Genomic DNA, 27965 nt, shown 5'->3' on the forward strand with positions numbered 1-27965 from the left:
TTCAACAAAACTTATATAGAATTATATAAGTTTCTTGATTAAAGTAATTATTACATGACATCTGAAGTTATAACCATTTAGAGCAATCATGCAAACGAAATTAAAATTGCAGATTCTAGACTGTGTGATTTTCTAATTTATAATTACAAACACTGAAGACTAGTTAAGCTGATAAATTAGGGCATATTATTCAGAAAAATCTTGACAATAAAAAAAAAAAAAATAAAATAAATAAAAAAAAAGTCCAGTTCCTACATCTCCCCCGTTTTACTGAGCCGATTGACGAAATTCATGTCTCGAAAGCACGACTTAGGATAAGTAATAGATTTATATATAGCACTGTTCTAATATAGGTACTCTGACATAAAATCGAATTTTTTGTGAAAGACATGCCACATTTTTTCCATATTTTGATTCTACGACTTAAATTACGTCAAACTGCCAAGCTCTGAAAAAATCGCACGAGTAGTTTTTAAAAAATTAGCTCTCAAAATGTTAGCTCCTCAATGTTAATTGAATTTGACATATATTTATTAATAACTTTCTTTTATAAAATTCACTTGATTTCTTCTTCCAGAATTCGAAGTTTAGGTTCATTCCAAATAAAATTAACTAATTTTTTATGATTTATTTTTAAAATCTGTATTTTAAAATTATTTTTATAAATTTTCGAAAAAAAATTAAATTATAACCTATAAAAATTTTACGATCATCTTAAAGATGTATTTTTAAACATACCTACAAAAAATTAGAGTTTTTTACTCAAAATTTCCGAAGATATACGTGAATTTATATTTTGGCGCGTTTTAAAATATGGCATATCTGTTGAAAGTGATAACAACATCAAATGTGTTTTACGCACTTTATTAAAATTATTTGAAAGAAGGTACGATGTGACTTTTTTCCGCTTATGCAAAACAATCAAGGAGGTTAGAACACACCTTGTGCACAATTTAAAAAAAGAAAGGAAAATAGGTTGTTATAAATTAAGAAGTTCGCCAAGTGAAATATTTTTGGCGCAAGCAGAAAAATATCCGTCAAGATTTGAATTTCTCCTTAAATTTCTCACCAAATTTTATAAAATTTTATACTTAAGCATAATTTGGTCGTAGAATCGAAATATAGGAAAAAATTGGCATGTCATTCAGAAAAAGTCCAATTTTGTGTCAAAGTACCTATATTAGGACAATGGTATATATAACTCTAATACATATCCTAAGTCACGGTTTGGACACATGAAAAACGCAATTTGAATTTCGTCAGTTGGCCGAATAGAACGAGAGATATAGAACTGCACCTTTTTTTTTTTTCGGAGTGTACATAATAACACATACAGTGTAATATAGAGTATAAAATGTTCCACAAATTTGTCATGAATAAAAATTACTTGATTGTGCTAATGTTTCATTTTTACGAGACTTAAATAATTACATTGTAAGGATTATGTTAATTTTTTCTAACAGTTAAATTTTGAGCTAAAGTTCCTTTCCTATCGCTTCTTAATTTCAACTTACAACATCCGGCCAGAGCGTATTTTTGGAATCACGTTTGAATGCTAATTTAAGGAGTAGTATTTAACCGAAGTTCTACTGTCTTAGTTAGAAACAACCAGTGATTCTGGCTAACACGCGTCCGCCTTTTTAGGCTATTCTCTCTTAAGCTATTATTACTCTCGGCCGTACTTTAGACCCTTGATAGCTCGCCGTTGTTCATCTTTAAGAGGCCAACTCGGTTAGAATCTTGATAGCTTCAGCTACATCTTTTTAGTTAAGATTAGTTAATTTCTTAGTTTTTGAGTTCAAGGCCCGAGTGGCGGCTTTATTGTAAAACTCCAAGACGGAGTTCCGTTAAACTTTAACTTGAAATAATAAAGGATATTTAACCCTTTTCAAGTCTTAATTACTGTCTCACGAACTCAAGCGATTATTCGCTTACTAGTTCTTAAGATTCTTCAAATTCAACTGTAACTTAAAAGTACACAATACGGAATCTTACAGCATCTTTATTTTTATGTAACACAATGAAATTGAATAGAATTATTCAGATAGAGAATGATGCATAAAAGAAGTTTCATGTTAATTTCTCAATTATTTTTTCTTTAGAGAGTTAATGGGTTAACTGAAATTTTAGGAACTACTCCACATCAGCACTTTAATATACAGATTCTTTGAATAATCACTACATTTTTAATATTTCAGTAGAAATTATGTTAGTATACTTTTGCCTATGGAAAAACACACAAAAGAGAGATTTCTATGATCTGGTAGTTAAAAAAAAAAAAAAAAAAAATTCTTAAAATATTTTGTTATTGAGTTTTACGATGTTTACACTACATGAAATAATAACGATCTAGATATCGCCAAACATTATCAAATATACAAAGAACAAAGAAATTTCGCAATACAGTAGTTTTTATCAATTATTAATTTTTCTCTTTGTTTAAAAGAGCATGAGAAAGTCAAAACGTTATTCGATATCGAGAGAGTAAATTGAGTATGATGTAAAATTGTTGTATTTGTTTTAGAAATTTAGATTTATATTAATCACAGTAAATATTATACATTAATACCACAAAATAATAACTAAAACAAAACGAACTACATCTAACCAAGAAGTACGAAGAGTTACCATAACATTAACAAACACGTTCTTGTATACCACTTTTTCTCAAAAATCACCTTTGGTGTACAGAAAATGATGCCAAAATTTCCTAGCGCAACGCCCCTCCCTGATTAGTTGAACTTCTTCAGTTCTCGTAGGAGAGGTCCTGATCCCTCGTACATGTAGGTTGCTCGTCACATGAAGCACTCCAATTATTACGAACGACGACGTGTCGTTTATTGATGATAGTACCTCGCCGGAGATCCTCTCCAGTGAAGGAAAGCTGCGTTGGATTACCGCCCCAAGAAATATTGGATACTACTGACATGGATTTTATGAGGTATTGATTTAAGGAGTTGGAAACAAAAATTATTAATATGAAAACGGCAATTATGCTTTGCCAGCAGTTGAGACCAGTCACCGATCCGGAAAGCAATACGGAATTCCGATACGGAACCACAGGCTGCAGAATTATGAGGTAAGTGTAATCTTCCTTGCTCTTCAGGTATTGCCTCTCAGACTAATTTACCCGTTAAAAGAAAAACAGAAGAAATTAAAGCTAAACGTATAATGTCTCACAAATCCAGTAATATTGACAACAGAGAATTTCAATTAGCCACTAAAACTGCTAAACAACAAAAAAGCTGAAAAAAGTACAACTAATATTGAATCAGCCAATAAATTTAACGTACTTAACGAAATTAATGTGAATGATAAAGAATTACCGGCTAATCTTTGGAATATGGTAACAGGTAGTTTGGCGACATTTTGGTAAGGCGATACAGGTTACTAGCTAGGACTTTAGCAGTGTACATGGATAAAGTCAAGAGTGTGCGCAATGCCATTTTTGTGCAATTCTGGGATATTTTTTAAGTGAAAATAGGTCGACGTGTACATGGATACCATCTATGTGCAATTCTTAAAAACGCATTCTGCACTTTCTCCCGATTTCGCACCTAATCTTCGTCATGATTAAGCCCTTTTGTTCCATAAAAGTTTTAACATAAGTGTAATGCGGCTAGCAGATTGTTGGAAAAAAATGTTGAGGAGGGGAAAAAAAAAGCCTTTATTTCGTGAAAACAAAATGGCGTCCCCCCCAAAAAAACTAGCAGGTTGCTGTAGCAGGGTTGGTCGCCAAATTTTCGCCAAAAAATCGCCAAGTTACCATAATCCGAAGATTAACCGAATTACCTACTATGGTTAACCCCGGCGAACAGACGGTGCAGCACCAACAGACGGCCAGCCAATTACAGGCTATTCCTCCAATTATGATTAACCCAGAGAAAATAACCCATGAAGATTTTCTAAAAGAATTATGCCAGAAAACTGAGGTAAAACGTTTAGGAAAAATAAACGGAGAACTTCTGAAAATACTTCCACAAAATGCAGATGATCATCGAACCCTTAGCTCACTATTTGCTAAACAAAAAAATGGAGCATTATGTAATCAATGTTGATTATGCGAGACCAATCAAAGTGGCTTCTCGAGGATTATCCTCCCCCCCCCCCTCAAAAACACAAAACATTGCAAACGCATTAACTGCAAAAGGATTTAGCGTCAGCAAAGTGACCCACTTAACGAAAAGAAAAAAACAAAGCACCTATGCCACTTTCCTATGTACAGGTTATGAAAAATGAAATTTCAGATTGTTCTTATTTTTCGAAATTATGAGTGAAATCAATAACGTAACAGGATAAACAATCTACCATTACAATTGATAGTTAATAACCCTCTGAACTTTATTTAAATTTCAAAACTTAACTTTTTATATTATTTCAACCCAATATTTATTTAAGCCACTAAATAATCACTTTCATTCCCTGATCCCTTTGCTTACCATAAATTTTAACCTAATTAATTTAGTAAATTTAGTAAAATTCACTATATTATAATTTACTCCCTGCCTCCAACAACTTGCAAGTTGATACACTTATTCTCTAGGATCGCCATTGGCCACCAAATGTTTGAATCAGTTAGCCCCGCCTCTCTGATCACCCTAATACAATTTTTACACCTTCTCGGTCATTTGAGACTTCGCCTTGCATCACAAGTCAGGAGTATTGCAAAAGAACACACACGTAAACGCTGGGCTAATTATCTTGAAGGTCTTAATACTGATGATAACTCAATTTGGAAAGCCGCTTCAAGGAACAAAAAATGCTACACAAATAGCAATGATACTAGTATTTCCAAATAGCAATAAAACCAGAGGATGTGCCGAAAAAGGCATTCATCACTAAATCAGGAATTTATGCTTTCCTTAGAATGCCTTTTCGCTTACGTGGAACCCCGGCGACTTTCTAATGCACCAAGGACATTTTATTAAGACCTTTCCTCGGGAAATCAACGTTTATTTATCTCAACGATATAATTGTTTCAAGTGAAAATTTTGATGAACACATAAAAGATTTAAACGAAGGTTTTACGTTGTTAAGAGACGCAGGTCTAAAAATAAATGCGAGTAAATGTAAATTCGCGGCAGAAGAACTAAAGTACTTAGGGTATAAGATTTCAAAACGTGGAATTGAAACTCAAGACTCGAAAGTAGCTGCGATAAAGAATTATCCACCGCCCGACACTGCGAAAGAGCTCTCTCCTTTCTTAGGTGTGTGCAGATAGAACATGTATAAAGGACTTTGCACAAACAGCCGAACCGCTCTTACAATTGAAAAGGAAAAAAAAGCCAGATTTTCGTGGTCATCTGAGGCAAACCTTGCATTTGAAAGACTAAAAACTGCGCTTATTCAAGCGCCGGTCTTAAAATTCCCGGAGGAGGATGAAAAATCTTGAAATCGGCTACTGCTTCGAATTTGATATATGTACGGTTTTCGCGTAGAATAAGCAGCCTGTGGCTTATTTTTCAGAAACCCTGACTCAAACACAACGTAATTACACTGTAGAGACATTAGGGTTTTTTTTTTTGGAAGCAGGCAAGATGAAAAATTAACGACGCCTTCGCCGGGAATCGAACCGCAGACCTCTGGAATACCGGCCAAGCGTGCAGAACCACGAAGGCACGCTAGGAAAGCGGGAGATATACCTTATATACTCTTCTTTCTAAAGGGCGACTGGGGTTTTCAGGAGACCCAATTGCCAAATCCTGGGCGGGGAGAGACATCATCCACAATCCTTTTAGTTCGGGCGTCACTGTAGAGATATTAGGTATATTTTTATAGCAGGCAAGATGAAAAGTTAGCAACCACCCTCAGCGGGAATCGAACCACGGACCGGACCTCTGAAAATACAGACCCCGCGTGCAGAGACACTACATTACGACACTACATTACTACATCCAACACCGTTTTAGTTCGGGCGCCACTGTAGAGACATTAGGTTAATCGGAAAAGCCGGAAAGATGAAAAGATAGCAACCGCCTTCGCCGGAATCGAACCAACGACCTCTGGAATACCAGCTCAGTGTGCAGACCACTACTCCACGAAGGCACGCTAGGAAGGCGGGAGAAATACCTTACATACTCCCCCTTTTAAAGGCAGCTGGGGTTTTTCGGGACCCAATCACCAAATCCTGAGTGTGCCCTTTTAGTTCGGGCGCCACTGTAGAGACATTATTTGTATTTTTAGAAGTAGGAGAATTGTAAAATTAACAACGCCTTCGCCAGGAATCGAACCGCGGACCTCTGGAATACCGGCCCGGCTTGCAGTACCACTACACCACGAAGGCACGCTAGGAAAGAGGGAGAAATATCTTATAACACTGCAACGGAAAGAGAAACCTTAGCCGTACTTTTAGCGGTGCAGAAGTTCAGAGTTTATTTTGGTAAGGCACCGACAGTCGTGTATTCAGATCACACCGCCGTGGAACGATTATACTCTGGCAAAAACTTAAGATAGGCATTAAAACTGCAAGAATTCAACGTAACAATTAAACACACATCGAGGAAGCAAAACATTGTGGCAGACACATTATCTCGAATAAAATTGGACTAAGAAGGAAAACAAATAAAATGCGCCATATTAGCATCAAAAGTATTAGATTCCAAAGAAACAATTATTTCTGAATTAAAAAATGATCTAGAATGTAGGCATATTTATGCACACTTGTAAAAACCGGGTAATTTTGAACATTCGGATATAGTGGCCTTAAGGAATAGAGCAGCAAAGTATGAAATAGTCGATAAACCATTATTTTATACTAAAACAACAAATGAGAATAGTGAAATAAGGCCAGTCATTCCAGCCGGGTTGCCACTCAGTATTTTACACGAATTTCTTGACACAGCTACTGCTGGTCACCAAGGCATTCGGAAAACAGTACAAAGAGTGCGCGAGGCGTTTTTTTTCCCCACAGCTTCAAAGAGTGGTAACGGATTATGTCAGGTCCTGCCACACATGCCAGTTAGTTAACGATGTAAATTTTAGCCCGGCCGGCTATCTAAATAGTATAAGAGCTACTTTTCCTAATGAGTTAATTGGAATAGATCTACTAGGCCCATTTCTAAAAAGTGAAAGTAATAGAAATAGATATTTACTAGTTATAGTAGATCATTTTTCAAAATGGTTAGAAACAGTCCCCCTTAAAAGAGCGTCAGCAAAAATTCTTTTCTAAATAAAATAAATACATTTTAAAATATGGGGTAATATCAGATAACGGCCCCGCCCAATTCGTTAGCCAAATTTTCGAGGAGTTATGTGCAGGGCTTGGCATCCGCCACCTTAAGATGGTCCCTTACAGACCGCAGTCAAATATTACCGAGCGCGTAAACGGAAACATTGTTAAAAATCATTCGGATGACTGTGTAAATGAATTGGCATATGCCCCCAGAACGGCCAAGCATGATACCACGGGAAGGACTCCTTGTGAACCCTTTCTTGGGAGGAAGATAATTACCCCTTTAAGTTATTTTTTGTCCAGAAAAGGGAGGCAGAATTTAAACAAAATGATATCCAAAAGTTAATTAATGATGCGATCCAAAATTCAGATCTAGCCAGAGAAAAACAATCATTATATTATAGTAAGAAAAGAAGTGATTTTCACTTTAAACCTGGGGACAAAGTATTGAAAAAGAAGCATGCATTGTCTTGCGCACCACTCGAGAATGTATCAAAATTATTTCCCAGATTTGAAGGCTCCTACGTGATCCATATTTTAAAATGTATTTATTTTATTTAGAAAAGAATTTTTGCTGACGCTCTTTTAAGGGGGACTGTTTCTAACCATTTTGAAAAATGACCTACTATAACTAGTAAATATCTATTTATGGATCAGTTTTATACTTAAAAGTAAGTAAAGAAGGCAATATCACTGCTAATGTGGATCAAGTGAAAAAATACTGTGATCATAACGAGATGCCTATTTTTAAAGATCTTTTTTAGAAAACTTCAAACATAGGGGAAAGGCCCTCAACAGCACAAATCGTTCGCCCAGGAACAGAAAGGAAGGAGGACAGAGTCCGGATGGAAAGAAGTTCGACTTTAAGAACCTAAATGTATGAACATGCGAAAAATAGAAACACCCCATAAGAGAAATAAGGGACTGAGAAAAGAAGGGGAAACTAGACCCCGCACAAGATCGACTAACAGGCAAATGGAGAGGAAAAGGCAACTTAGACATCAGGACTCACTGCGCCAGGCACTAAGGAAGAATGGCAAGAATAAGTTAACAACTCAGGTTCCACAGAGGAAATGTCCATTAGACGAGGAGCCGTTAAACAGAAGGAAATATCTAAGAAACCCAGGAAATCTCAGGGAGGTCCAGCCAAAAATTCTCCGGCCAGTCCAAAGAGGTTCTTCGGCCACAGCCGGCAAGCGTCCAGCGCACGCAAAAGTAGACCAAAACCGAAAGCTTGGGACAGAGGTATGAAAAGAAAACAATCGGTAACGGAGAGCAACGGGAACGGCTAGCCCCGGCAGCGGAGACGGATAAATCAAGTTATATCGTGGGAAGACTTCGTCAAGAAGAGGATGACAGAGTACGCCAAACAAAAGATAAGTGAAAATTATTCTATTTAAATTTATTTAAAAATCTAGTACGAAGTTGGCTGAAAATATTTATTTCAGTTTTGCCTCAAAAGAGGAAAATGTTTGTGTAATCTATTAAGAAGTTTACAATTTTGTATTTAGCAAGAAGCTTACAATTTTATATTTAGTAAGAAGTTTACAACTTTGTGTTTAGAAAAAAGCTAAAAAGAGTTGTTTTTGCGTCATGCAAGTAATTTAAAATTTTTGTATTAAGCAAGTAGCTTCAAATGTTTATAAGAAGCAAGAAAGTTTAGCAAATAATCTTCGCAGATTTTAGAACGAAATATTAACTTTCGTCGTAGAGACTGTGGTAGGAAAATGTTTGTATGATATCAAGAAAACGAACTTCGTTACTCAAAGTGTTAGAAATTCGTGCATGTAATTAATCTATGCTTATTTTCCGAGCGGTAAAGTAAGAAATTATGTAAAAAATGTTTGAATTCTTAAATACTTAAAGTATTTTGTATGCTTGAAATTGTGCTTCGAATGAAAGCGTAGTCTATGTTACTTATGAAAAGTACTAAAAGAAAGTTAAGATAAATTGAGAATGGCTGTAAAGTAAAATGTTAGGCTCTCCAGCCAACACTAAGTTAATTTTCAGTAGCGTTAGCACCTCAGGCTGAGATTTGATTGCAGGGTGTCTGTCTAGGTTCAGTTGGTTTAATTCTAACTAGTAAATGGGGAGTAGTCGGTAAGTTTTGTATTCGTTTTACATAAAGCATGCTCGCATTTTACAGTACACAATGCTGGAGAGCAAGGGGGAGACTTAATGCGGACAGAAAAATTGAAATGAGTAAATGAAGGAAAGATTGAACTGTTAAAAGGGAAAAAAATTCATATTGAAAGTGTGGTAAGTGTAAGATATGTGTAAGCACGTAAGGAGACAGAACAAGAATTGCTAAAGAAGGAAGATATTGTAATTATGTGCCACTTTGTCCATCTGTAAAACCTTAAATTTAGGTAAGATGTACATTAAGATTGTAAACGTGAACTCACATGTAGAGTTAGAATTTAGCTATCTTATCCAGGCTTTTAAAGCCTTGTTATGCGATAGTTAAATTCTGGCGAGGGAAAATGTAGGGTTTTTCTTATTTTGCATAACAAAATTATTTTAAGTTTGATACCTGTTCTAGATTTCTCAACTTCCTCTCATATTCTTTTACCAGGATGTAAATTTAAAGTGAAGTGCTGTTTAAATGTGTGAATATCTCAGTTTATTCACAGCGTGTTTCGCTAGCCAAGAGCACGTTTCGTTGTTATTTCGCGGTCACGCTAGTAAGCCTCTTGGCCTTATCAGATTAGTATCACGCCGGTTAGATTCCTGTGAATCCAACTCTTAGGCTTAAACTTAAGTGCGCTTTTGCACTATTTATTTCAGGTTTGACTTGTACTATATTCTATGTTTTAGTTTTCACCGCAAGTGGACGGTGTCTTTGTAACGCACGAAGTCTGTGCCTTTCTGTTAGTTAGCTTGAATTAATAAAAGGTTATTTTCACACTTCTTCTGTGTTTAGCTTTAAACTTCGCTATTAATCTCAAGACGGCTAGGGTTAAGTTGGGCTTTCACTTTTCGGATGTACCTCATCATTTACTATAAACAAATTCGCGGTTGTTTGGATTTCGTCGATTCGAAGTGAAACATGAACTTTTCCCAAGGTCGTTGTAGATGCGTAATTTACGCTCCCGATTCCAAAAACATTTTTTGTTTCCGGTTGCACTGTTAATCGTAATTTCGAAAAGACCGAAAATCTTAATAGACTGACAGCGCTTCCAGTGTCTATCAAACATTCGATCGGTTCACTGTCGTTAATTGTTGCTTTCTTCAAATACGTTGAAACGTCAGATAAGCCATCATGATTCATCGCAATACTATTTTAATCTTTCATTTTGTCATTCATCATTTCTTCGCAACTCTCTGTCTGACGCGGGAGGCATTTGGCGTCACAAATCAAGCTAGAATGCTTACGCTTACATGTCAAGCAGCGCTCTTTTAATTTACATAACGGACCATGTGATTTTTGTGCAGGCATAAAAACATCTGCCGTTCCGTTTCAAACTTTCTAATTTCTGTTCGCGTTCCTTATCACAATTTTCGGAACTGTGCTCAGAATTATTGCAAAAATGCAAATATTCTGATATGTGCTCAGTGCAGTTGCATTAGAAATCGAATCTTGCTGCTTCCCTTTAAACTGCTGAAATCTATTCCCCTTTTCCGAAAATTTATTAACTGACAGTTTATAGTCTACGCTTTTAACTGATTCATTATTTTCCTTTGTTTGTCGAAACAAAAATGTTCGTTCTCGCGTTTCTATTTCTCTTCTAAGAAATTTTAATAATTCCGTTACATTCCAAGAATCGTCTTTTTCATGCTGTCTATAAAAATCTAGCACAATGGAATCTGGAATAAGTTTGGTTATTAGTGGAAACAACCAAGTTTCATATGAATTCAGTTCGACACCAAGAGTTTGTAAACCCCTCGCTTGGATTTCTATCGTATCGTATAACTCCCTTAACTGTTTCAAATACGAAGCTGATTTTACTGCGTTTAAATTTAACAAATGGTTAATATGAGATCTTACAATAATTTCTTTTTTTCCGTACTGCTAAATCATAATTATTTTCCGATACTAATAATCCTTGAATACTAATTAAGGTTGGTCCTTTCAAGAAAGCTTTAAGATAATCATATTTATCTACTTTAGATAAGCGTTCATTACTGTGAATCGTATTATCAAACTGCGACCAAAATTCCTAAAACTTCTCTAAATTACCCTCAAACGATTCTATATGAAATTTCGGCAAATTTATTCTCGGTTTGTCTGGTTTACTATTCGAAATAAGTGAAGAATTATTCTTCAACGAAAAATCTGCCTTATTTCTATCTGAATTCTGGAGATAATTCTTGACTTTCAATTTTGCGTATATCTGTATTCCTGATTATTTTCGACTTCTGTTTCGAGATCAGATACTTCAGGAATTAAATTCTCAATTTCTAGATCTAACTTAAATATCTGATATGCTTTTTCTTGTAGATTCATCTCACATTCTTCTAATGATTTTGTACCTACAATAATGTTCCAATAATTCAGATATTCTGTTAATTACTCGTGTTGTTAACCTTCTTAGAGTTTTACGTTTCGTTTTTGCGTTATCTAAAGCTTTTTTGTAGTCTCATCCGTAATATTAACTAATATTATAATTCTATACTTCTAAATTCTATATTATGTTAGAAATATTCTACAGTTCGCATGCATTCAAATTTTTAAAAACGAAACTTACCCCTTCTTCCACGCTCTTAGACGCGAGTCATTCAATGCGTGCTTGCATCAATCATCTCGCTTCTAAAATGTTAGCTTTATTCTCCGTTATTAATCTCAAGACGGCTAGGGGTAAGTTGGGCTTTCACTTTGCATTCAATCGGGATAACTCTTGCATTTTATAAATTCTTTATTATTACAGTAAATATATACATATATACATATCGTTACGGAACATTCTTAACCTTAATCACATTCTCTTGCTTCCCGATTCTGATTGCCATCGAGCGCCCCCTATCGGCGGCTTTTCTACAATGCCATCTATCGGCTCATAATATCTGTGCTGGTAATTAATTCACGCCTGTGCGAGAATTCGGCAGGTTGATTGTAGGATCTAATTTAGTTTATGTGAAATAACAGAGCCAGAGCTTACAACTGTATCTATTATTATTATTAATCATAACTGTGCTACAAATTATTACAATAGCAATGTAGAATAAACGATATTTGTGTACATCTCGTAATCATCATTAAGCACTTAACCAACATGCTGTTGTGCATGGATTGAGTTCAAAAATCTCATGAAAAGTTAATAGAATTTCTTCTCATCACAAGAAATAAAACAAAATGCTGAAATTTTTCCTCACATGTATTCGTACAATATCACACAGTAGTTGTAATTTAAACTACTAAAACGTTAAACAGAATACAATTCAAAGCGCAGAGAAAGCTAATCCGATCTCAAAATTATAGCAGAAGTAAACAACAACAACTAGTAAACAACTGAACAGAGATGTTTTTCTCCGGTTTTTTAAAGCTTTTTAATCGTGCACGAGAACATTTTGATAATTTATATTTTCTCGAGGTTTGTGGAAAGCAAAGCAGTAGGATTACAATAAAGCTAACACACAATTGCATTTATTCAATTTAAATATAAATTATAAGATATCTATTTATTAGATGCGCGTGCTCCTGTGTTTTTACTTTTTCGACGTAGCTTTCTCTTAAAACTCGTCTGTTAAAATCCGTAACAATATAAAAATAAAACAATCACTGTCTTTTATTATTGGAATAAGTTTCTTTCGATTTTCTTTAGCTTACTGGGCACTGGCAATGCCAATCGTGTCAACTATTCAGTTTGTGACAAGTAAAAGTATTTTTTAAAGTATCATAAGGTAAGGAAAGCTTGTGATATTTTTTTTCCTTGGTGGCAATCAAAATGTTTGTTAAATTTTCTACCATTGCCTAAAGGCTCATTCACGCACTATCCTAAAACTTCCTTATTTTGTTGGTTTACACATCCCTCGCTGAATAGTACGCAATGATATTGCATAATGTTATGCAATTATGCAATATTGCAATTGTCATCTTTAATTTCAGAATAAGCTAGCCAAAAATATTCAAATTAAAGCGAATATTTATATTTTCTATTAATAATTTCATTTGCAAATAAAGAGCTGGGAAACATATATTTCGCTTTTAAAGCCCAAGTATTTTAAAGAAAATCAAGATTTTCTGTTACTATATACAAAGTTTGGTGCACCATATTTTTTTATCTTGGAGAAGAGTTTCAGTTTTAACTAAAGGGATCGCATAGTCATATGACTTCAAATCAAAAGTACTTGTAGAAGTACAACTTTGCGTATGAATTTCACTTTCAACTTGCTGTTGAATCTTAGGATTCATGAGTTAACATTCGTGATCATTTATATGTGATATTTCTTTGCTAGCATTTCATTTTTTTTAATTCAGCTTCGTGATAATTCTAAAAATATTTTTACAGGAAATGTTGTCTCTTCTTATTCAGTTTGAAATTATTTGATTAGCGCAGGTTTCCTAACTGTATTACTCTGCCTTGGTGTTCAATAATAAAATTAAGTACGATTAATATTACTGAATCATGTTACTCTTCACTAGTGCTACAGCTTAATAGTAGTTCAAGTGTAAAGTCTAAAGAAAACGTGATGTGAATTCTGTCATTTTAACAAATTACCACCCGATATTCAGAAATGTAAAATAAGGGACAGGAAATAAGGCTAAGGAAGAGCGAATACTGTTTAACTAAGGTTAGTATAGCGACAGGGTGAGAAAAGTGGAAGCGCTGCTGAAGTAACGGTACCTGAGGCCTTAAAAGCAACGTTTCCCAACCTTTCTTGTGCTATGCCCCGCCTAATCCTCTCTAAAATTCTTATCCTATCCCTAGCAAATACATAATTTTTAATATTCAAAAATTGAAATATTAATGAAAGAAACTTGGATGGTAGTTTTTAGGAAGAAATTTTTAAGCATTTGAATGTCCGTGTCTACAGCGAAAATTATGTATAAAATATTCAAAATGCACCGCACTATGTTTACATCACTAACATTATTCTCTATTTTTGGGAATAAAAAATTAAACTTAAAAAAATTTCGACATCTTGAAGAAAATTTGGAAATTTGAGCGTCCCTTGTCATCTCAAAGTCTGAACGAGTTCATTTTTGCATTGCCCCCCTTTAACAATCTAATTGCCCCCCCTGTGGAGCGTGGGCACTACGTTGGGAAACACTGCCCTAAAGGGACTCAAGATGTCCTTTCTATAATCCATAGTTCTATTTGGGAGAGCTTTCGATTTGTATATTCGATTCAAATCACTACTTCAATTAAGTCTTAATGACTTTTGTTTACACACATCTTTTATATTACAATATATACATAATTCGAGATTAATTTCAAATCAAAAGATGGGGATTATCCACCCTTCGTATGAAATTCTATCGAGAGAAACCGAGCCAGCGACCGCTCTCTTCCAAGTTCGTTTTCGACTTCTCGTTGCCACTGGCAGAAGAGAAACTTTCGCTCATTTCGCGTTAGAGTTGTAACAAAAGAATATTCGTTTTCAATTTTTTGTTTTCAAGGGTAATTTTGGCAAATAAGATGTCATGTGCAGTCTGGGGGACCTGACTCAGTGGGTAGGAGTAGCACTCTAACTGGCTATCTTTGGTCTTCCGAAATACTTTAAATTTGCATTATTATATTCACATCTATCTTCACTTCCTGGAGGTGTGTTTTTAACTAATGTGAATCGGAATTTCTTTACCTACACTCTACTGTTTTACAACGTTCATTAGCCTGATTATTACAGCGGATGTTCATCAGCTGTTTAATAGGACATTTAATAAATAATAAGTATAAGGTTTAACAAAATAGGCATGCATAAACAATTTCCATAGGAAAAAAACTAAAGGATAAGGCAATCCAAAAGGAATTAATAAGAAATAATAAATTCAATAAGAAAATTAGGAAAATAATTCCACCTTTAGTTTTATCAATTTTTTTGTAGAAGAAAATATTGCCATCTTTTGTTTTTGTCAATTTTTTGCAGAAGAAAATATGCATATTTAGGATGCACAAGGCCCTTTGCACACCCTCTGGGTGTGCACACCCCACTGATCATATTAACTGAATTGTTGATCAAAATAAGCGATTACACGTTTTCGCATGCAGACCATAGAGCTAGTAATACTATTAGTATTATTATTACTATATCGGTGATACAAACAGCCGAGATTCAGCAATTCAATAGATTATACTGCATGCAAAAACTCTTAAAAAAAAATAAAAAAATATTTCACCTTAAGTAAAGCATTTTCCTCTAAACTACGTAGTTTTCAAGAAACTTTGTTGGTTTCTCTATGGTGTAAGTTGTTGCAAATCTTTCAAAATATATTAAAGGTTGAATTAGATTTCATAATTAAACTTCGATTATTAAAAAAATTACTAAGGCAAAAAAAAGGAAGATAAAGATTTGATTGATCGTATTTTTTGAAGATTAATTTTCCAAGTGCTTAACTTTTACTGTTATTTAACATAACAGTTTTGATTATATTTTTTGTTAGTAATATCACACCTACCAATACTTCCTTGCATTCATTGCAGTCACTTTTCTAAAGAAGGCCGTAGAGAAAATAGTATTTGTTTTCGTGTAGTTGCAGATGGATCTGGCATCGTCGCTCATCTTTCGAAGGAAGGGTGTGGAAAGAGTTCGGCGCTAACGATCAGTGGACGTTTCAGTTAATTTAACTTTATTTTAATTTTATCAGTTGTTTCCTGATCTTTTGGTTATTTTTGTGCCCTTCACAGCTTTTCAAATAACTCTTCTTCAGCTTTACGCATTTAGCATATATTTTATTGTTGCCGGTGTCTGCGTATTTAACATGGGGGAAGATAGCCAGTATTGATGATTACGCCGCGCTACCATTAATTGACAAAGTTAAGATTTCCTGTGTCATTTTTAGTTTGTTCAAAAATGGGTTGTGCTGTAAGTTCAGCAGCTGACAAAGAAGCTGTCGAAAGATCAAAGAAAATTGACAAAGATCTCAGAGCTGATGGTGAACGACAAGCCCGAGAAGTGAAATTGCTGTTGCTAGGTAAATACATATTGCTTTACCTTTCTGCTGGACCTTCTAAATAATTTTTACGTTTGGTGTTATATATTTTGACTCTTTAAAGAGACATTAGTATTGAAAAGCAGTTATTATTCTGCAGTTTTTTTTATATGCAGAATAAGAAACTGTAAATTCAGATTTAAATGTATCTTTCATTTTGTAAATAAAAGGTCTTACGGAATTAATGTCTTACAGGTAGTAGATTTTGTCTGTAAGAGCAAGAGAAACAAAATATGATATGTAATGCTTATTTATGCGTAGTTGCTAGGTTTAAATGCAACGGCTTTGCTGTCCTCGTATTTATATAAATTATATGAAAGAGATAGGAAAGCACTTTGTTTTTTTATTCCCTGTTTTTAAAGCTTCCTGATAAACAGGCGTAAAATAATGTAAATTAGTTGGTGTTTAGTATTAAATGGTATGAATGTTTTCGTGGGTGGGTAATTATAGACATTTATTGATTCCATTTTGATTTACTGTTATGAAACATGTCAAAAATGATACACTTACGAAGTCACATGCATTGAATTCAAATTCACAGAAACCAAAAGTGAAGATTTAAAAATGCATTTTGTGTGCCATATTATCTTTAATCAAAATATCATTCCAAACAGTAAATTCAGTCTATCTGAATCTACTAGAGTGAAAGATTTGAAATATTTATATGCCCCAAATTACTTCCCATCAAAAAACTTGTTGAAGTGAGAAATTTGAAATATATATTTTTCAAGAATTGTTTAAAATGAATGGTTTCTTGTACAAAATATTTATTAAACAAGAACTTTAAGGATGTCATTTATTATGGGGTAAAAAGTAGAAAATAATAAAGTTTTTGCAAGGAAGTGTTATGGTGTAGTTTGATTGCATTTAGATGGTATTCAGCGTTATGTTTTGTAATTGAGATATGAGACAATTTAATTGAAATTAATCAAATATTTTAGAAATAAAATTTTTTTTAAATAAATAATTAGTGCAAGTTTGAAAATGAAAACAAATATGTGTGAATATATGTTAGAATGACTACAGTCATATTCAGTTTCACGCTATATATATTTCCAATTTTTTTTAATATTTTTTTTTTTATTTTTAGAAAGGCAGATAGTTTCAAGTTTTTGAAATATGTGTGTGTGTTTTTTTGTAAGTTTACTTTAGTCTTCTTTATGTTTGAAGACTAATATATGATTGCGGCCCACCAGCGGCCGAGCGGTAAAGTCGCTGAACACTGGTAGTTTGGTCCGAGGTTCGAATCCCGCGAATGGGCTGGCTGCATGGGTGTTTTCGTGGTTTTCCCCATGTGTAACGTGTATACGAGCCAGTTTCCCTTAGAAAGTCCTCCACGAAGGCATCCCTCCCCTTAGGCAGATAGCCCTAGTGAGCTTTGCCATAATTAAATACACCAATATATGATTGCTAAGAGAAAATGCTTTGTAAAGAATCTTTACTTTAATATAAACAAGATACTTTATGATACTAAAGTATCTTATAACATGTGTTCATGGTTATTTCCCATTCTTTTTAAAGTATTTGTTTTTATAAAAGATGTGTCAATGGTTTATGTTGTATTTTGATTACTCTGTGGTTCTCTAAATGTTAGGTACTGACTTCTAGTTTTTTGTCACTTTTCAAGTATATTTAAGAAAATATGTTTGAATTGAAATATTCTATGCAGTTAAATTGCTTTAAAAGAGTGACTAATTAGGCTGAAATCTTTAGAATAAAAAGTATTATAAGGAGGTTTATTCGTCATCATGAATCTGGAAGAAGTATTAAAGGATTCACCCAAATTTGATTTCTTGTAAAAGTTTAAGGTGTATTTACAGGGGGACCTTGAGATACAAGTACCTCTATATATGAGAAATTTGAGATACAAGGAAAGTATGAGCCTAAAATTCATCTCTAAATATGAGCATTGACTCGAATAACAAGGAAGGAACCAGGCTGTGGCGTTTCCTGATCCAGCTTGACTTGGGTATCTTCTTTTCAGATCACTCAGTGTTCTTTGATCTACGTGTTGGTGCGCATGGAAGTTAATTGTTTTTTCCATTTAACGTGAAAATAAATATTTAATGATGCATCCTAAGAAGATTGTTCCTCAGATAGTGCTGCAAAGAAAAAGAAGAAAGCCATGGATGGCCGTTGAAGAAATTTGCTGTATGAGCTCAGTGCTGGAGCCAATTAAACTCGTGTCTCAAGGTTCCACTGTTTTTTATATTTTATATAAACATTGATTGAAAACTCCAGATTAAAGATTTCGTGAGAATTCTGAATTATTATTAGTACATAAACAAGTTATTGTTTTAGTAGTCATAACCAAAATATGATTATGAATTCACTGACTAACTGGTAACACTCGGGGAAGGGGGATAATTCAGGGAATAATTAAATTTGAATTTCTTTATGCATTATTGTAATGTTTAAGAAATGACAAATGTAAATTCTTAATAAAAGAACAGTAAAGTGTGTGTGCAGTTTAAAAGCTGGCATATAAACAATAATTGCATTTATTTTGGAATGTACCTTTTTATATGCAACTTATTAGTGATGAAATGTATTTTGCATTTAATGCAGTTTTAATATTATATACTTTTCTGATTACACTGAAGTTATGTAACAAATGTATACGTTACGAGAGATATTCTATACAGACAAGTTTTATGTAGGATGACATACAGATCATGTTGGATATTTAAATATATTGAATAAAGGATCTTGGATCTTTCTTGTAGGGTTTTCAAACTTGAAGAATGTTCCCTCTTACATAAAAACTAAAAAATTGAAACTTTTGTTTTATGATCATCTTTGATTTCTACTTTCTGTAATTACCCATAATCTAGTTTCTGCAGTCATCAATTTAGTTACGGCAAAATTATTTCTTTCATAAATGAGAATTATAGTTATTTTATGGAGGAAGATCAAAGTATAAATAATCTATATATAGTACATAATTTTGAATAATTTATTACTGTTTCTAAGACATAACACCAGGAAGGAAAGAAGATTGGACAAGCTGTTCAGTTTGAAGCACTTCAGAAGCTCTGTAATGAAAGTATGCGAGACAAAAGCTCGTGCATATAATATAGATGGAATATTTTTTTAATTTGTGTAATAGTTTTTATATATCACTATTCCTACTTAGGTGAGGAATTGCTGTTTTCTTTTGCATTTATAATTTGTACTCAGATCTATTTTTGCTTTAAATTGAGTTCATTAGATAGCAGGGCTATGATGATTTTGCTGATGAGAAATTGTCACATCTATTAGTACTTTTTAAAATATAGTTAAAAATGTCATATTACTGCTAAAGCTATGAAATCCACTGGAAGAAAATCTTGTAATAATCTCTCGATTCTTCCTACAGTGGTACTAATCGGATGGGATTAAAGAACTTAAAACAAGAAGATGTAATGGTTTTAAGTGTTATTTTTCTTTTCGTTTGATATAAAGATATATGCTTGGTTAAATTTTACATAATCTTTTTTTTTTTTTTTTCAAAATCTTCATTTTTATTATAAATTCAATGGAATTTTTGTATCTGAAAAATTTATGGGGAAAGTGCAGAATCACCTACTGCTTGGCGCATTTTTAGGAGTTGCACAAACTCGGTATTCATGTACACATCAACCTATTTTAACTTAAAAAAATCAGAGAATTGCACAAATTCCGCATTTCGCACTCCTTTGAATTTGTCCATGTACACATCGATGTATTTTCACTTAAAAAGTCAATGGAAATTGCCAAAAATCCAATTCCTCTTACTCTTCTAAAAAACGCCAAACATAATGCACCAAATAAGTGGGTGATTCTGCACTTCACCCATATTTATGTTCATTGTGTAAGGTAAACAAGGCTGAATGTTACAGAATCAAGATTATGGTGCATTATGTCAGATACATAGTATCTTTCTTAGTATTGATACATAGTATACATAAAATCAAATGCATACTGCCACCACATACTCTCTATGATATTTATATGACAGCCAGATTCGCAATCCACAAAATTGATACTATGGTTTACAAATAAATGTTCAAAACCTTCGGTTGATCTTTACAATATGGTAACTGGTAGTTTGGCGACATTTTGGAGGCGATAAAGGTTACTACCTGGGACTTTGGTAATAATGTGAGCAGTACTCAGCTCCGATTACACATTATTTTGTGTGAGGGAAATGAGAGATCATGGGATATGTCATGTGATATTAATGGACGAATTACGGTTCTTTAATCGGAAAAGGGGGGAAATCGTGAAAAAATCTGGAACTTTTGTATTTGGCTTTATTCTGTGTTGTGTGAAACAGTGTTTGTTAATTTTTGGATCCCATGGCCGTATCTAAAGTGAATTCGAAATGGGTATTTAGTGGTATTGAAAAGGGTAGTAATAATTGTTTCTTTAAGGTTGTGCGAGATTGAAATAAAGACGTATTATTAACTTATTTATTTTACCTGGTACCTTGCTGTGAAATATAAGTATGATTTTAAAGATCCTTAAACAGAAAGAAGAAAAGTTTATCGGACACGTAATCAAGATTCTGAAGAAGATTAGGTAAGTTAGTATTTTTAATTATTTGAGGATATTATTTTTATGCATTGTTCTAAATGTAAGGTGGAAGTAAAGGAATTTGGTATTATTGGGAAAATTGTTATTAGCAATGATTTGGTTTAAAGTAATTAGGATTGTAAGGTAATTTTTATTAATTTAATGTATGTGCTCATTTATATTTTAAGTAGTGTTTTTGAATTTAATTATATTTTAATTAAATGATAGTTATTTTGTAAATTTTATGTTTGTAAGAATTTGGTGTACGTTTTAGTTGAAGTAAACGTGCATGGAAATAATTTAAATATCTGACACTAAGTATTTGTAATGGTTGCGGTATGAATTCGTTGGTGACGTGTATAATGTAATAGATGATTTGAAGGTAAAAGTTTTTGGATATTTTATTTATTTTATATGTGGAAATGTTCATATTTGGAAAGGGTAAATACTTTTTCGCGATCAGGTAATTTCATATATGTTCTTTTTACCGGGTTTAAAGATTGAAAAAATTGTCATGTATTTTCGTGAAATTTTTCTAATTTATGAGAAAAACGCAGTGTACATGGATATAGTGAAGAGTGTGCGCAATGCCATTTTTGTGCAATTCTGGGATGTTTTTTTAAGTAAAAATAAGTCGGCGTGTACATGGTTTATGTGTATGTGTTATTTTGAAAAACGCGTAAGGAGTATGGTATTGTGCACTTTTTCCCAATTTTGCAGTGAATATTTGTCATGATTAAGCAATTTTGTTTGATAAAATTTCTAGCGTAAGTGTAATTCGGCTAGTAGATTGTTGGAAGAAGTGTTCAGTAGATAAAAAGAAAAGAAACATATCTTTACTTCGTGAAGACAAAATGGCGGCAGGGAAAAAAAAATAGAGGGTTGCTGTAGGAGAGTTGGTCGCCAAATTTTCGCCAAAAAATCGCGAAGTTACCATAATGTAAAGATCAACCAAACCTTTTTTTCCTAAATCCTTGTAGAATTTAAGATTTTACTTTGCACTCAATCTAAAATATGTGACTGAAATCTCTCATTGCAACATAGGCTATTTTAAAACACGTACGACATGAACCAATAAGCAATTAAACCACTGCAGCAAAAGAGTTAAGTTTCAACATCAAAAGGGTTGCCATGCAAACAACATTGTCCCCAAAACCATCGTGCCAAAAACCAGCAAAGAACACATATCGCCACATTTGATGATCTTAGGGTGTATATAAGAGTAGAGCCAATTGTTGAATATATTATCTCCTTGGAAAATATAGTAAGATTGAAACGAATTTACTCATTACCCTATATAATATAATATATGTGTATATAATGAAGCAAACTTAGTTGTAATGCTGCAGGATTAGTTGATGGCACAGACTGCTGAAATATTGATCAATTGAGAAATAATTAATTTTGTCGATGTTGTAATAATAAAGACCATCTTGGTAGTTTAGGCAGATTAACTAAGGCGCCGATCTTGGTGTCAAGAAAGAATCGCCAATAAACTAGGGGCTCCCAATTGTAAACTTTTACCGTAATAAGCACTGTAAAATAAATATTTTAAAAATCACACTATCCTTTTTTTTATTCTGCATTGTAATAGTAAATAGAAGGGGCTGATAAAATTCTACTGTATTATGGCATATATATAATATACATTAGTATTATGTTGCATATTATGTCGGATATATAATCTGCACCATAATATTAGGGAGTTGTTGATGTAGATCCCCCAGTAATTGATATGGCACTGACAGAGCTAATTTGGACTGGGAAAGTGTTATTAGTGAAATGAAATGGTACTTTCTGATTATCTACATGCCCAATTTCAACATTTGCTGAATTACCATGTCTGTCACATATTTTCAAGTATACATACGACAGCAGCCAATCCATTGCACGTATCATACACCTAGTTGAGTACATTGTGGAATATCAGAGTTGCGGAATATTGTCAAACATTTAATAATATTTGATATGATATTAAGTTGTTTAATAATAAATGTTTGGTGAAATAATACTGTTAAGCTAATCAAACAAGTTTAAAGGCTTGATATCTGAAAAAAAAAAAAAAAAAGAAAAAAAAAAAAAAAAAAAAAAATTGATGATTCCTTAAACTTATTAAAAAAGCATTGTTACGATTTTAAAACTGTTTAATGTTATTAAAAGAATGAAAAATATATTTTGAAAAGTTAAGTTTACTGTGTAAAGTAGTGTTCTTTTAAGGCATTTTGTTTAGTGTTAGAATATTTTAAAAGTTATATCTGTAACTGATTTGAACATTTCTTTAGCTTATTCAGTCTAATTTCAGTAAATATGATCTTGGTAGTAGTTTGTGTCTTTAGTATCAGTTTTTAAAGCCTTCCAAATTGTTAAAAATAAATTTTGTTTATTGAATAATTATTGCAGTATTTTATATAAGAGTTCATTTTCATGGTCTTTTTGAAATAAAATTTTCAAATATTCAAAGTTAATTGATAAAAACTTCTCTTTATTAAATGAGTAATAAAAAAGTTCAGTTGCAAATGTCAGTATTCCCTTTTTCCCCTGCTGTGAAGAGTTTTTGAACACTTAATAACCTATCTTACTGACATGTTAATTAAGACCATCTAATCTAACAATGGAGTTTCAGCTCACTGTTTTATATAGCCATATTATCTAGCATTACTGAACTTTATTAAAGTGAGATCATTGAGGTAGAAGCTTAATAAGAATTTTTTAGGAATGTTTTTTTTTTTTTTAGGGGGGGGGGGGTTGAAAAATAAAACAAATCATTTTATTTTCTTTTTCTTTTTGTGTCTGTATGTGAGTATGTGTGTGTGTTTGTTTTTACTGTTGGTTAAAGTAACTGTAAGAAACATCTTTGTTGTAAATGGTTAGAAAGTAAACTCTTAGCAAAGCACACAACTTTACACATTTAAAATAAAAAAGTAAAGCAAAGTGGTGGTTGTGGCTGTCTTAAGTATGTAATTGATGTTTTTTTTTTCATTTTATGTAACTTTCTGAACCTTTCCCCTTTTTTGATGTGGAATGTTGATCTTTATACTTTTTCAGGATGCACATTTTGTTTTCGGCAATTTTGGTTTTGTAGAATTTGTTTTAAATAATTTGAAAATCACCCACAAAATTGCATTGAATTGATTTTTTTATGATTACTAAATTTCATACAGATTTGATCTTGATTTGTTTTATGGATCATATTATTCTTTGAAGCTGTTTATAAATCAGTGGTCTTTAACTAATTGCATGTGGTCCAAATGTACAATTTAACAGTAGCTGATGGGCTAATTTAAAGGGAAAAAATTCCCCCCCCAAATGAAACAGTTTCTTTGTAACAAAACAAATTTTTTAATTAAATTTAAAATGCTAGCTAAATATTTATCAAAACATACACAGTAATCATAATGACACAAAGAGAAAAAACCCAATTTATGTTTTATTTTCTGTGTCAAGTCTAAAGCTGCAAGAAATTTTAGTTGGTAACACTTTTTAATTTAAAGGTATTGATTTGCTAAATATTAAATTTTTATATTAACATTTATTTCAAATAACTTTAATATGTTGAATTAACCATTAAATAACTTATTTAAACTACGAAGACTTTTCAAATGGGATAGAACTTGAGAATAAGTAATGACAACCTATTTTCACTCCTCATTTAGTAAAGTTCCCTTTAATGCAATGAAAAAAATACATACATTGGGACGTAAAATAATTTAAACTTCTTTATTTCATATTACACCTTTCATCTATAAAACTTCATGGAGTTTCAGTTTCAATAAAGTGTGTAATCATGAAGAAACATTACTAGAAACTACTTTCTTCACAAATTGTAGATGGTTATTGGTCAGCCACACCATTTTTTTAAAGGAATTTCTTACTGTAAAGAAGTCTCTTCACATATTTTCCAAATAGGTGCTTATTCTATTGCAAAAATTCGTAACCGACGGTATTTATTGATCTTATGAAACCTTCATAACCGAGGGTATTTATCTTATGAAAACTTTGTAACCGAGGGTATTTATCTTATGAAAATATAAGAAAAGAGTTAAGATGAAATCTGTATCTTAAAATCTTCGAATAAAATTTATATCATAGTGTAAATTAAATAGCGTCGTTACTCGGGCCTCATATTCATTTTTATGGTAGTGAAAATAATATAAAACTGGACTCACGATTGTTAAAATATTTCTTAGTTCTTATTATATTAATTAATGTCATAATGTGCTTTTAATTAAATTAGGGGTGATATATTCGCGGGCCACGTAAAATTGCGTCGGGGGTCGTGTGGCCTCCATTTTGAGACCACTGATATAGATGACTACTTCTGATTTGTGAGATATAAATAACTAATGATATAGATAACTACTTCGAATTTGTGGTATTAAGTTCCACGAATTAAAAAAAAAAAAAAAAAAAAAAGAGTAATTTACTTCTGAGAAGTAGTGAACACTTGAGTCTTTATTTATATATTTCCCAAATTGAGAAAATGATTACAACGGAATAGCAATCGTATGTTACTGAACGTAACTTAATAATAAGCACGACACACTAGCGAGAAATTAAATATAACAAGTCGTACGAATGAATGCTCATTAATGCGTGATGCAACATAATCGATCTGCAGGCACGTGTAAATTGTCCCGAACGCGTTAAATACAATGGACGTTAAATACGGTGGTAAGCAAAAAGCATGTCTCTGGCTATGTGTTTTCTTTGAATTTGTTTCAATTTTAACATAATAATAAGAAATGATGATTTTGTCTGAAGTTTGGGCTTTGAAAAGAAGCCAAACACTGAGACTGTATTCTTGGTTTACTGGGGCTTTCCTTGAATTTAATTAGGGTATTTAAGCTTATCTTACTGATAAATCTATCTGTGCGGAAATGTGTCATATCTGTTACGTTAAGTTGCATACCAAACATCCGTCGCTTTTAATCTTTCTGAGATTAAAAACGCTAGTGCTTGTCAGAATCATCCCATGTCTTTCATCATCGTAATATACGCGCTCATATTTCACATTAAAGCTGCTTAAAAACTTTTTAAGTTAATGTCAACAAGATCAGCATGTTATTTGTACATTTATCAAGCTACTCCCCCTCTAGAATTTTGCCACCTATGAGTACTCTGTGATTTATTAATGAGACTGTGAAGTTTCTGGTCGTAATTGACAGTACTCCTTTTTTGAGTCTGTTCTTTCCAAACTTTTTTCTTAAAAAAAATATTGCGGTTCACTGAAGGGAGTTCGATGTACGGCATATTTATTTTTTAATTTTTTGGAGGTTAAATTAATATTGTAAAGAAATTTTAATTTTAACCAAAATTTTAGTATTTTAAAACCTAAAAAAATTTCGTTTGTTTCATTAAAATTATAAAGTAACATGAGCAAAATTTGATTGATTTCATAATTTACTACAATGGAAATGTAGTATTCTTAAGAATGAATAAATGCTACTTGTTTTATTGAACATAATTTTGCACTGGGAAACTATACATAAAAGAATTACTGGTAATTCTTGATCAAAAACTCGAAGATTATTTACAATTCTTAAAATATTTTTACCAGTGACGAAAACATTAGTACACGTAAGTAGTTACAAATTATGTTTTTTGTAGTGTCTTCAAGTGATGCTTGGTTGCACATTTGTACGCATTTTGTATTATTTGAGAAGTTGGCGATCCATTAAGGACTATTTCGTCCTTTACTAACGTAAAAAATAGATCTCAAGTTTTCAATAATAAAGCGTGCACCCCTCTCTAAGGCAAACAGTTTCCTAATTTGTTGTGCCAGCTTTGAATAGCCTTGAATCACGAAAGACGTTTGATAACAACAAAGTAACTTTTGAAATCGAGGAGTTTGTCAATGCAAACAAATGTAAGGCTATTTTACTTCACCCGTTAAAATTCTGCTCTAAAAACCGTACTCATCTTTAATGCGCAGCATTATGTTTAAAATAAGTAAATAAAGACATATATGTATATATACTTTTGGTACGGCCGATTGCAACGAAAAAGGAAGGTGTATAACTTACATAAAAAAGAAGGTGTATAACAATAGCCATAGCAGTACCATATACAAAATTTTAACGTTCTGAGGCGACTTGTTTTTGAGTTAAGCGGGATTATACGTACAGACGTACGAAAAATTCCCTTCTGAATCCATTTTTCAATTCGTTTGATGAAAAAGAATCTTTTATTCTGTCGTCTGTATGATGTGTGAAATTTTTTCACGATTGCTCTTAGTTGTGGTCAAACCGAAGTCGGCTGAGGGCCCGCCATTGGGGGGGGGATTTGTTTCTCTCATTTTCCTTTACCTCCACTTGGCACATTACGCGCTAGGCACTCGCTAATCTTCACATTGCCTATTAGGCGCTTATTAAACTGAAATTAAGATCTTTACAGGGAGAACAGTAACGTTTCTGCGCACTTAAGTTAACATAATGTTATTTATTTTTCGATATTTAAAAATTCAAGTTAATCAAACAATCGACAAATTAGTTGATAGCATCAATCATCAGGCAATTAAAAAACTATAATACAAAGAATAAAACGGTTTAACATGTTACAATTTAGGAAATGAATTTGCAAAACATATGCTAAAATTATGCTTACTGATTAGTGCAATCTAAAGATTGGTGACCCTTTGAATTTCATAGCAGTTGGATTTTGCGACAAAGATACCTGTTTGTGGTACATTTAGATTTGCAGTAACATTTTCTGAAACCCTGCCCGATGAACAATTTAAAAGTGCAAGTGGCGGCAGTTGTAAGCATATAGAAACGTTGCTGTTCCAGCAGAGATCTTATTTTTACTTCAACGAGTGCCTAGTAGGTAATGTGCAAATTATTTAGGTAATTAGGGAAATGAAGCAACTTTCTGCTCTTTAACGGATCACCCTACTTAATCTGCAGAATAACTGATTTTCGCGCTTTAGCGATAAGCATAACATTATCAAGAAAATATGTAACGAATCTGTGCAATCTGGTTGTAACGAAAATTTTTAGCAGTACTTTTAGTGCTGGTAGTACGAATCTATGATTTTCTGCCAACGTTTTGCTAGTTTTTCAAAGCCTTTGGCCCAGAAAGTTGGTAGCCACAAGTCCAGAATTAGATCAACCTCATTTCGGACGTCCTGTGCAAAATCGAAGGTAGCACCAGCAAGATGTAGTTGCAGGT

General features: G+C 32.9%; 1 protein-coding gene across 1 annotated transcript in view; it reads left to right on the plus strand.

Moving 5' to 3' along the window:
* Positions 1-15808: 15808 nt before the first annotated feature.
* Positions 15809-27965, plus strand: part of Galphai (G protein alpha i subunit) — a 96224-nt gene continuing 84067 nt past the window's right edge. The window contains exon 1 of the mRNA XM_035351115.2: positions 15809-16244. Within this exon, the coding sequence (XP_035207006.1) occupies positions 16124-16244 (121 nt within the window). The 5' untranslated portion in view covers positions 15809-16123. The remainder of the gene's footprint in view (positions 16245-27965) is intronic.

Source organism: Stegodyphus dumicola, chromosome 8, assembly GCF_044657685.1.
Source record: "Stegodyphus dumicola isolate Sdum_Otavi_A_Nest chromosome 8, ASM4465768v1".
NCBI lineage: Eukaryota > Metazoa > Arthropoda > Arachnida > Araneae > Eresidae > Stegodyphus > Stegodyphus dumicola.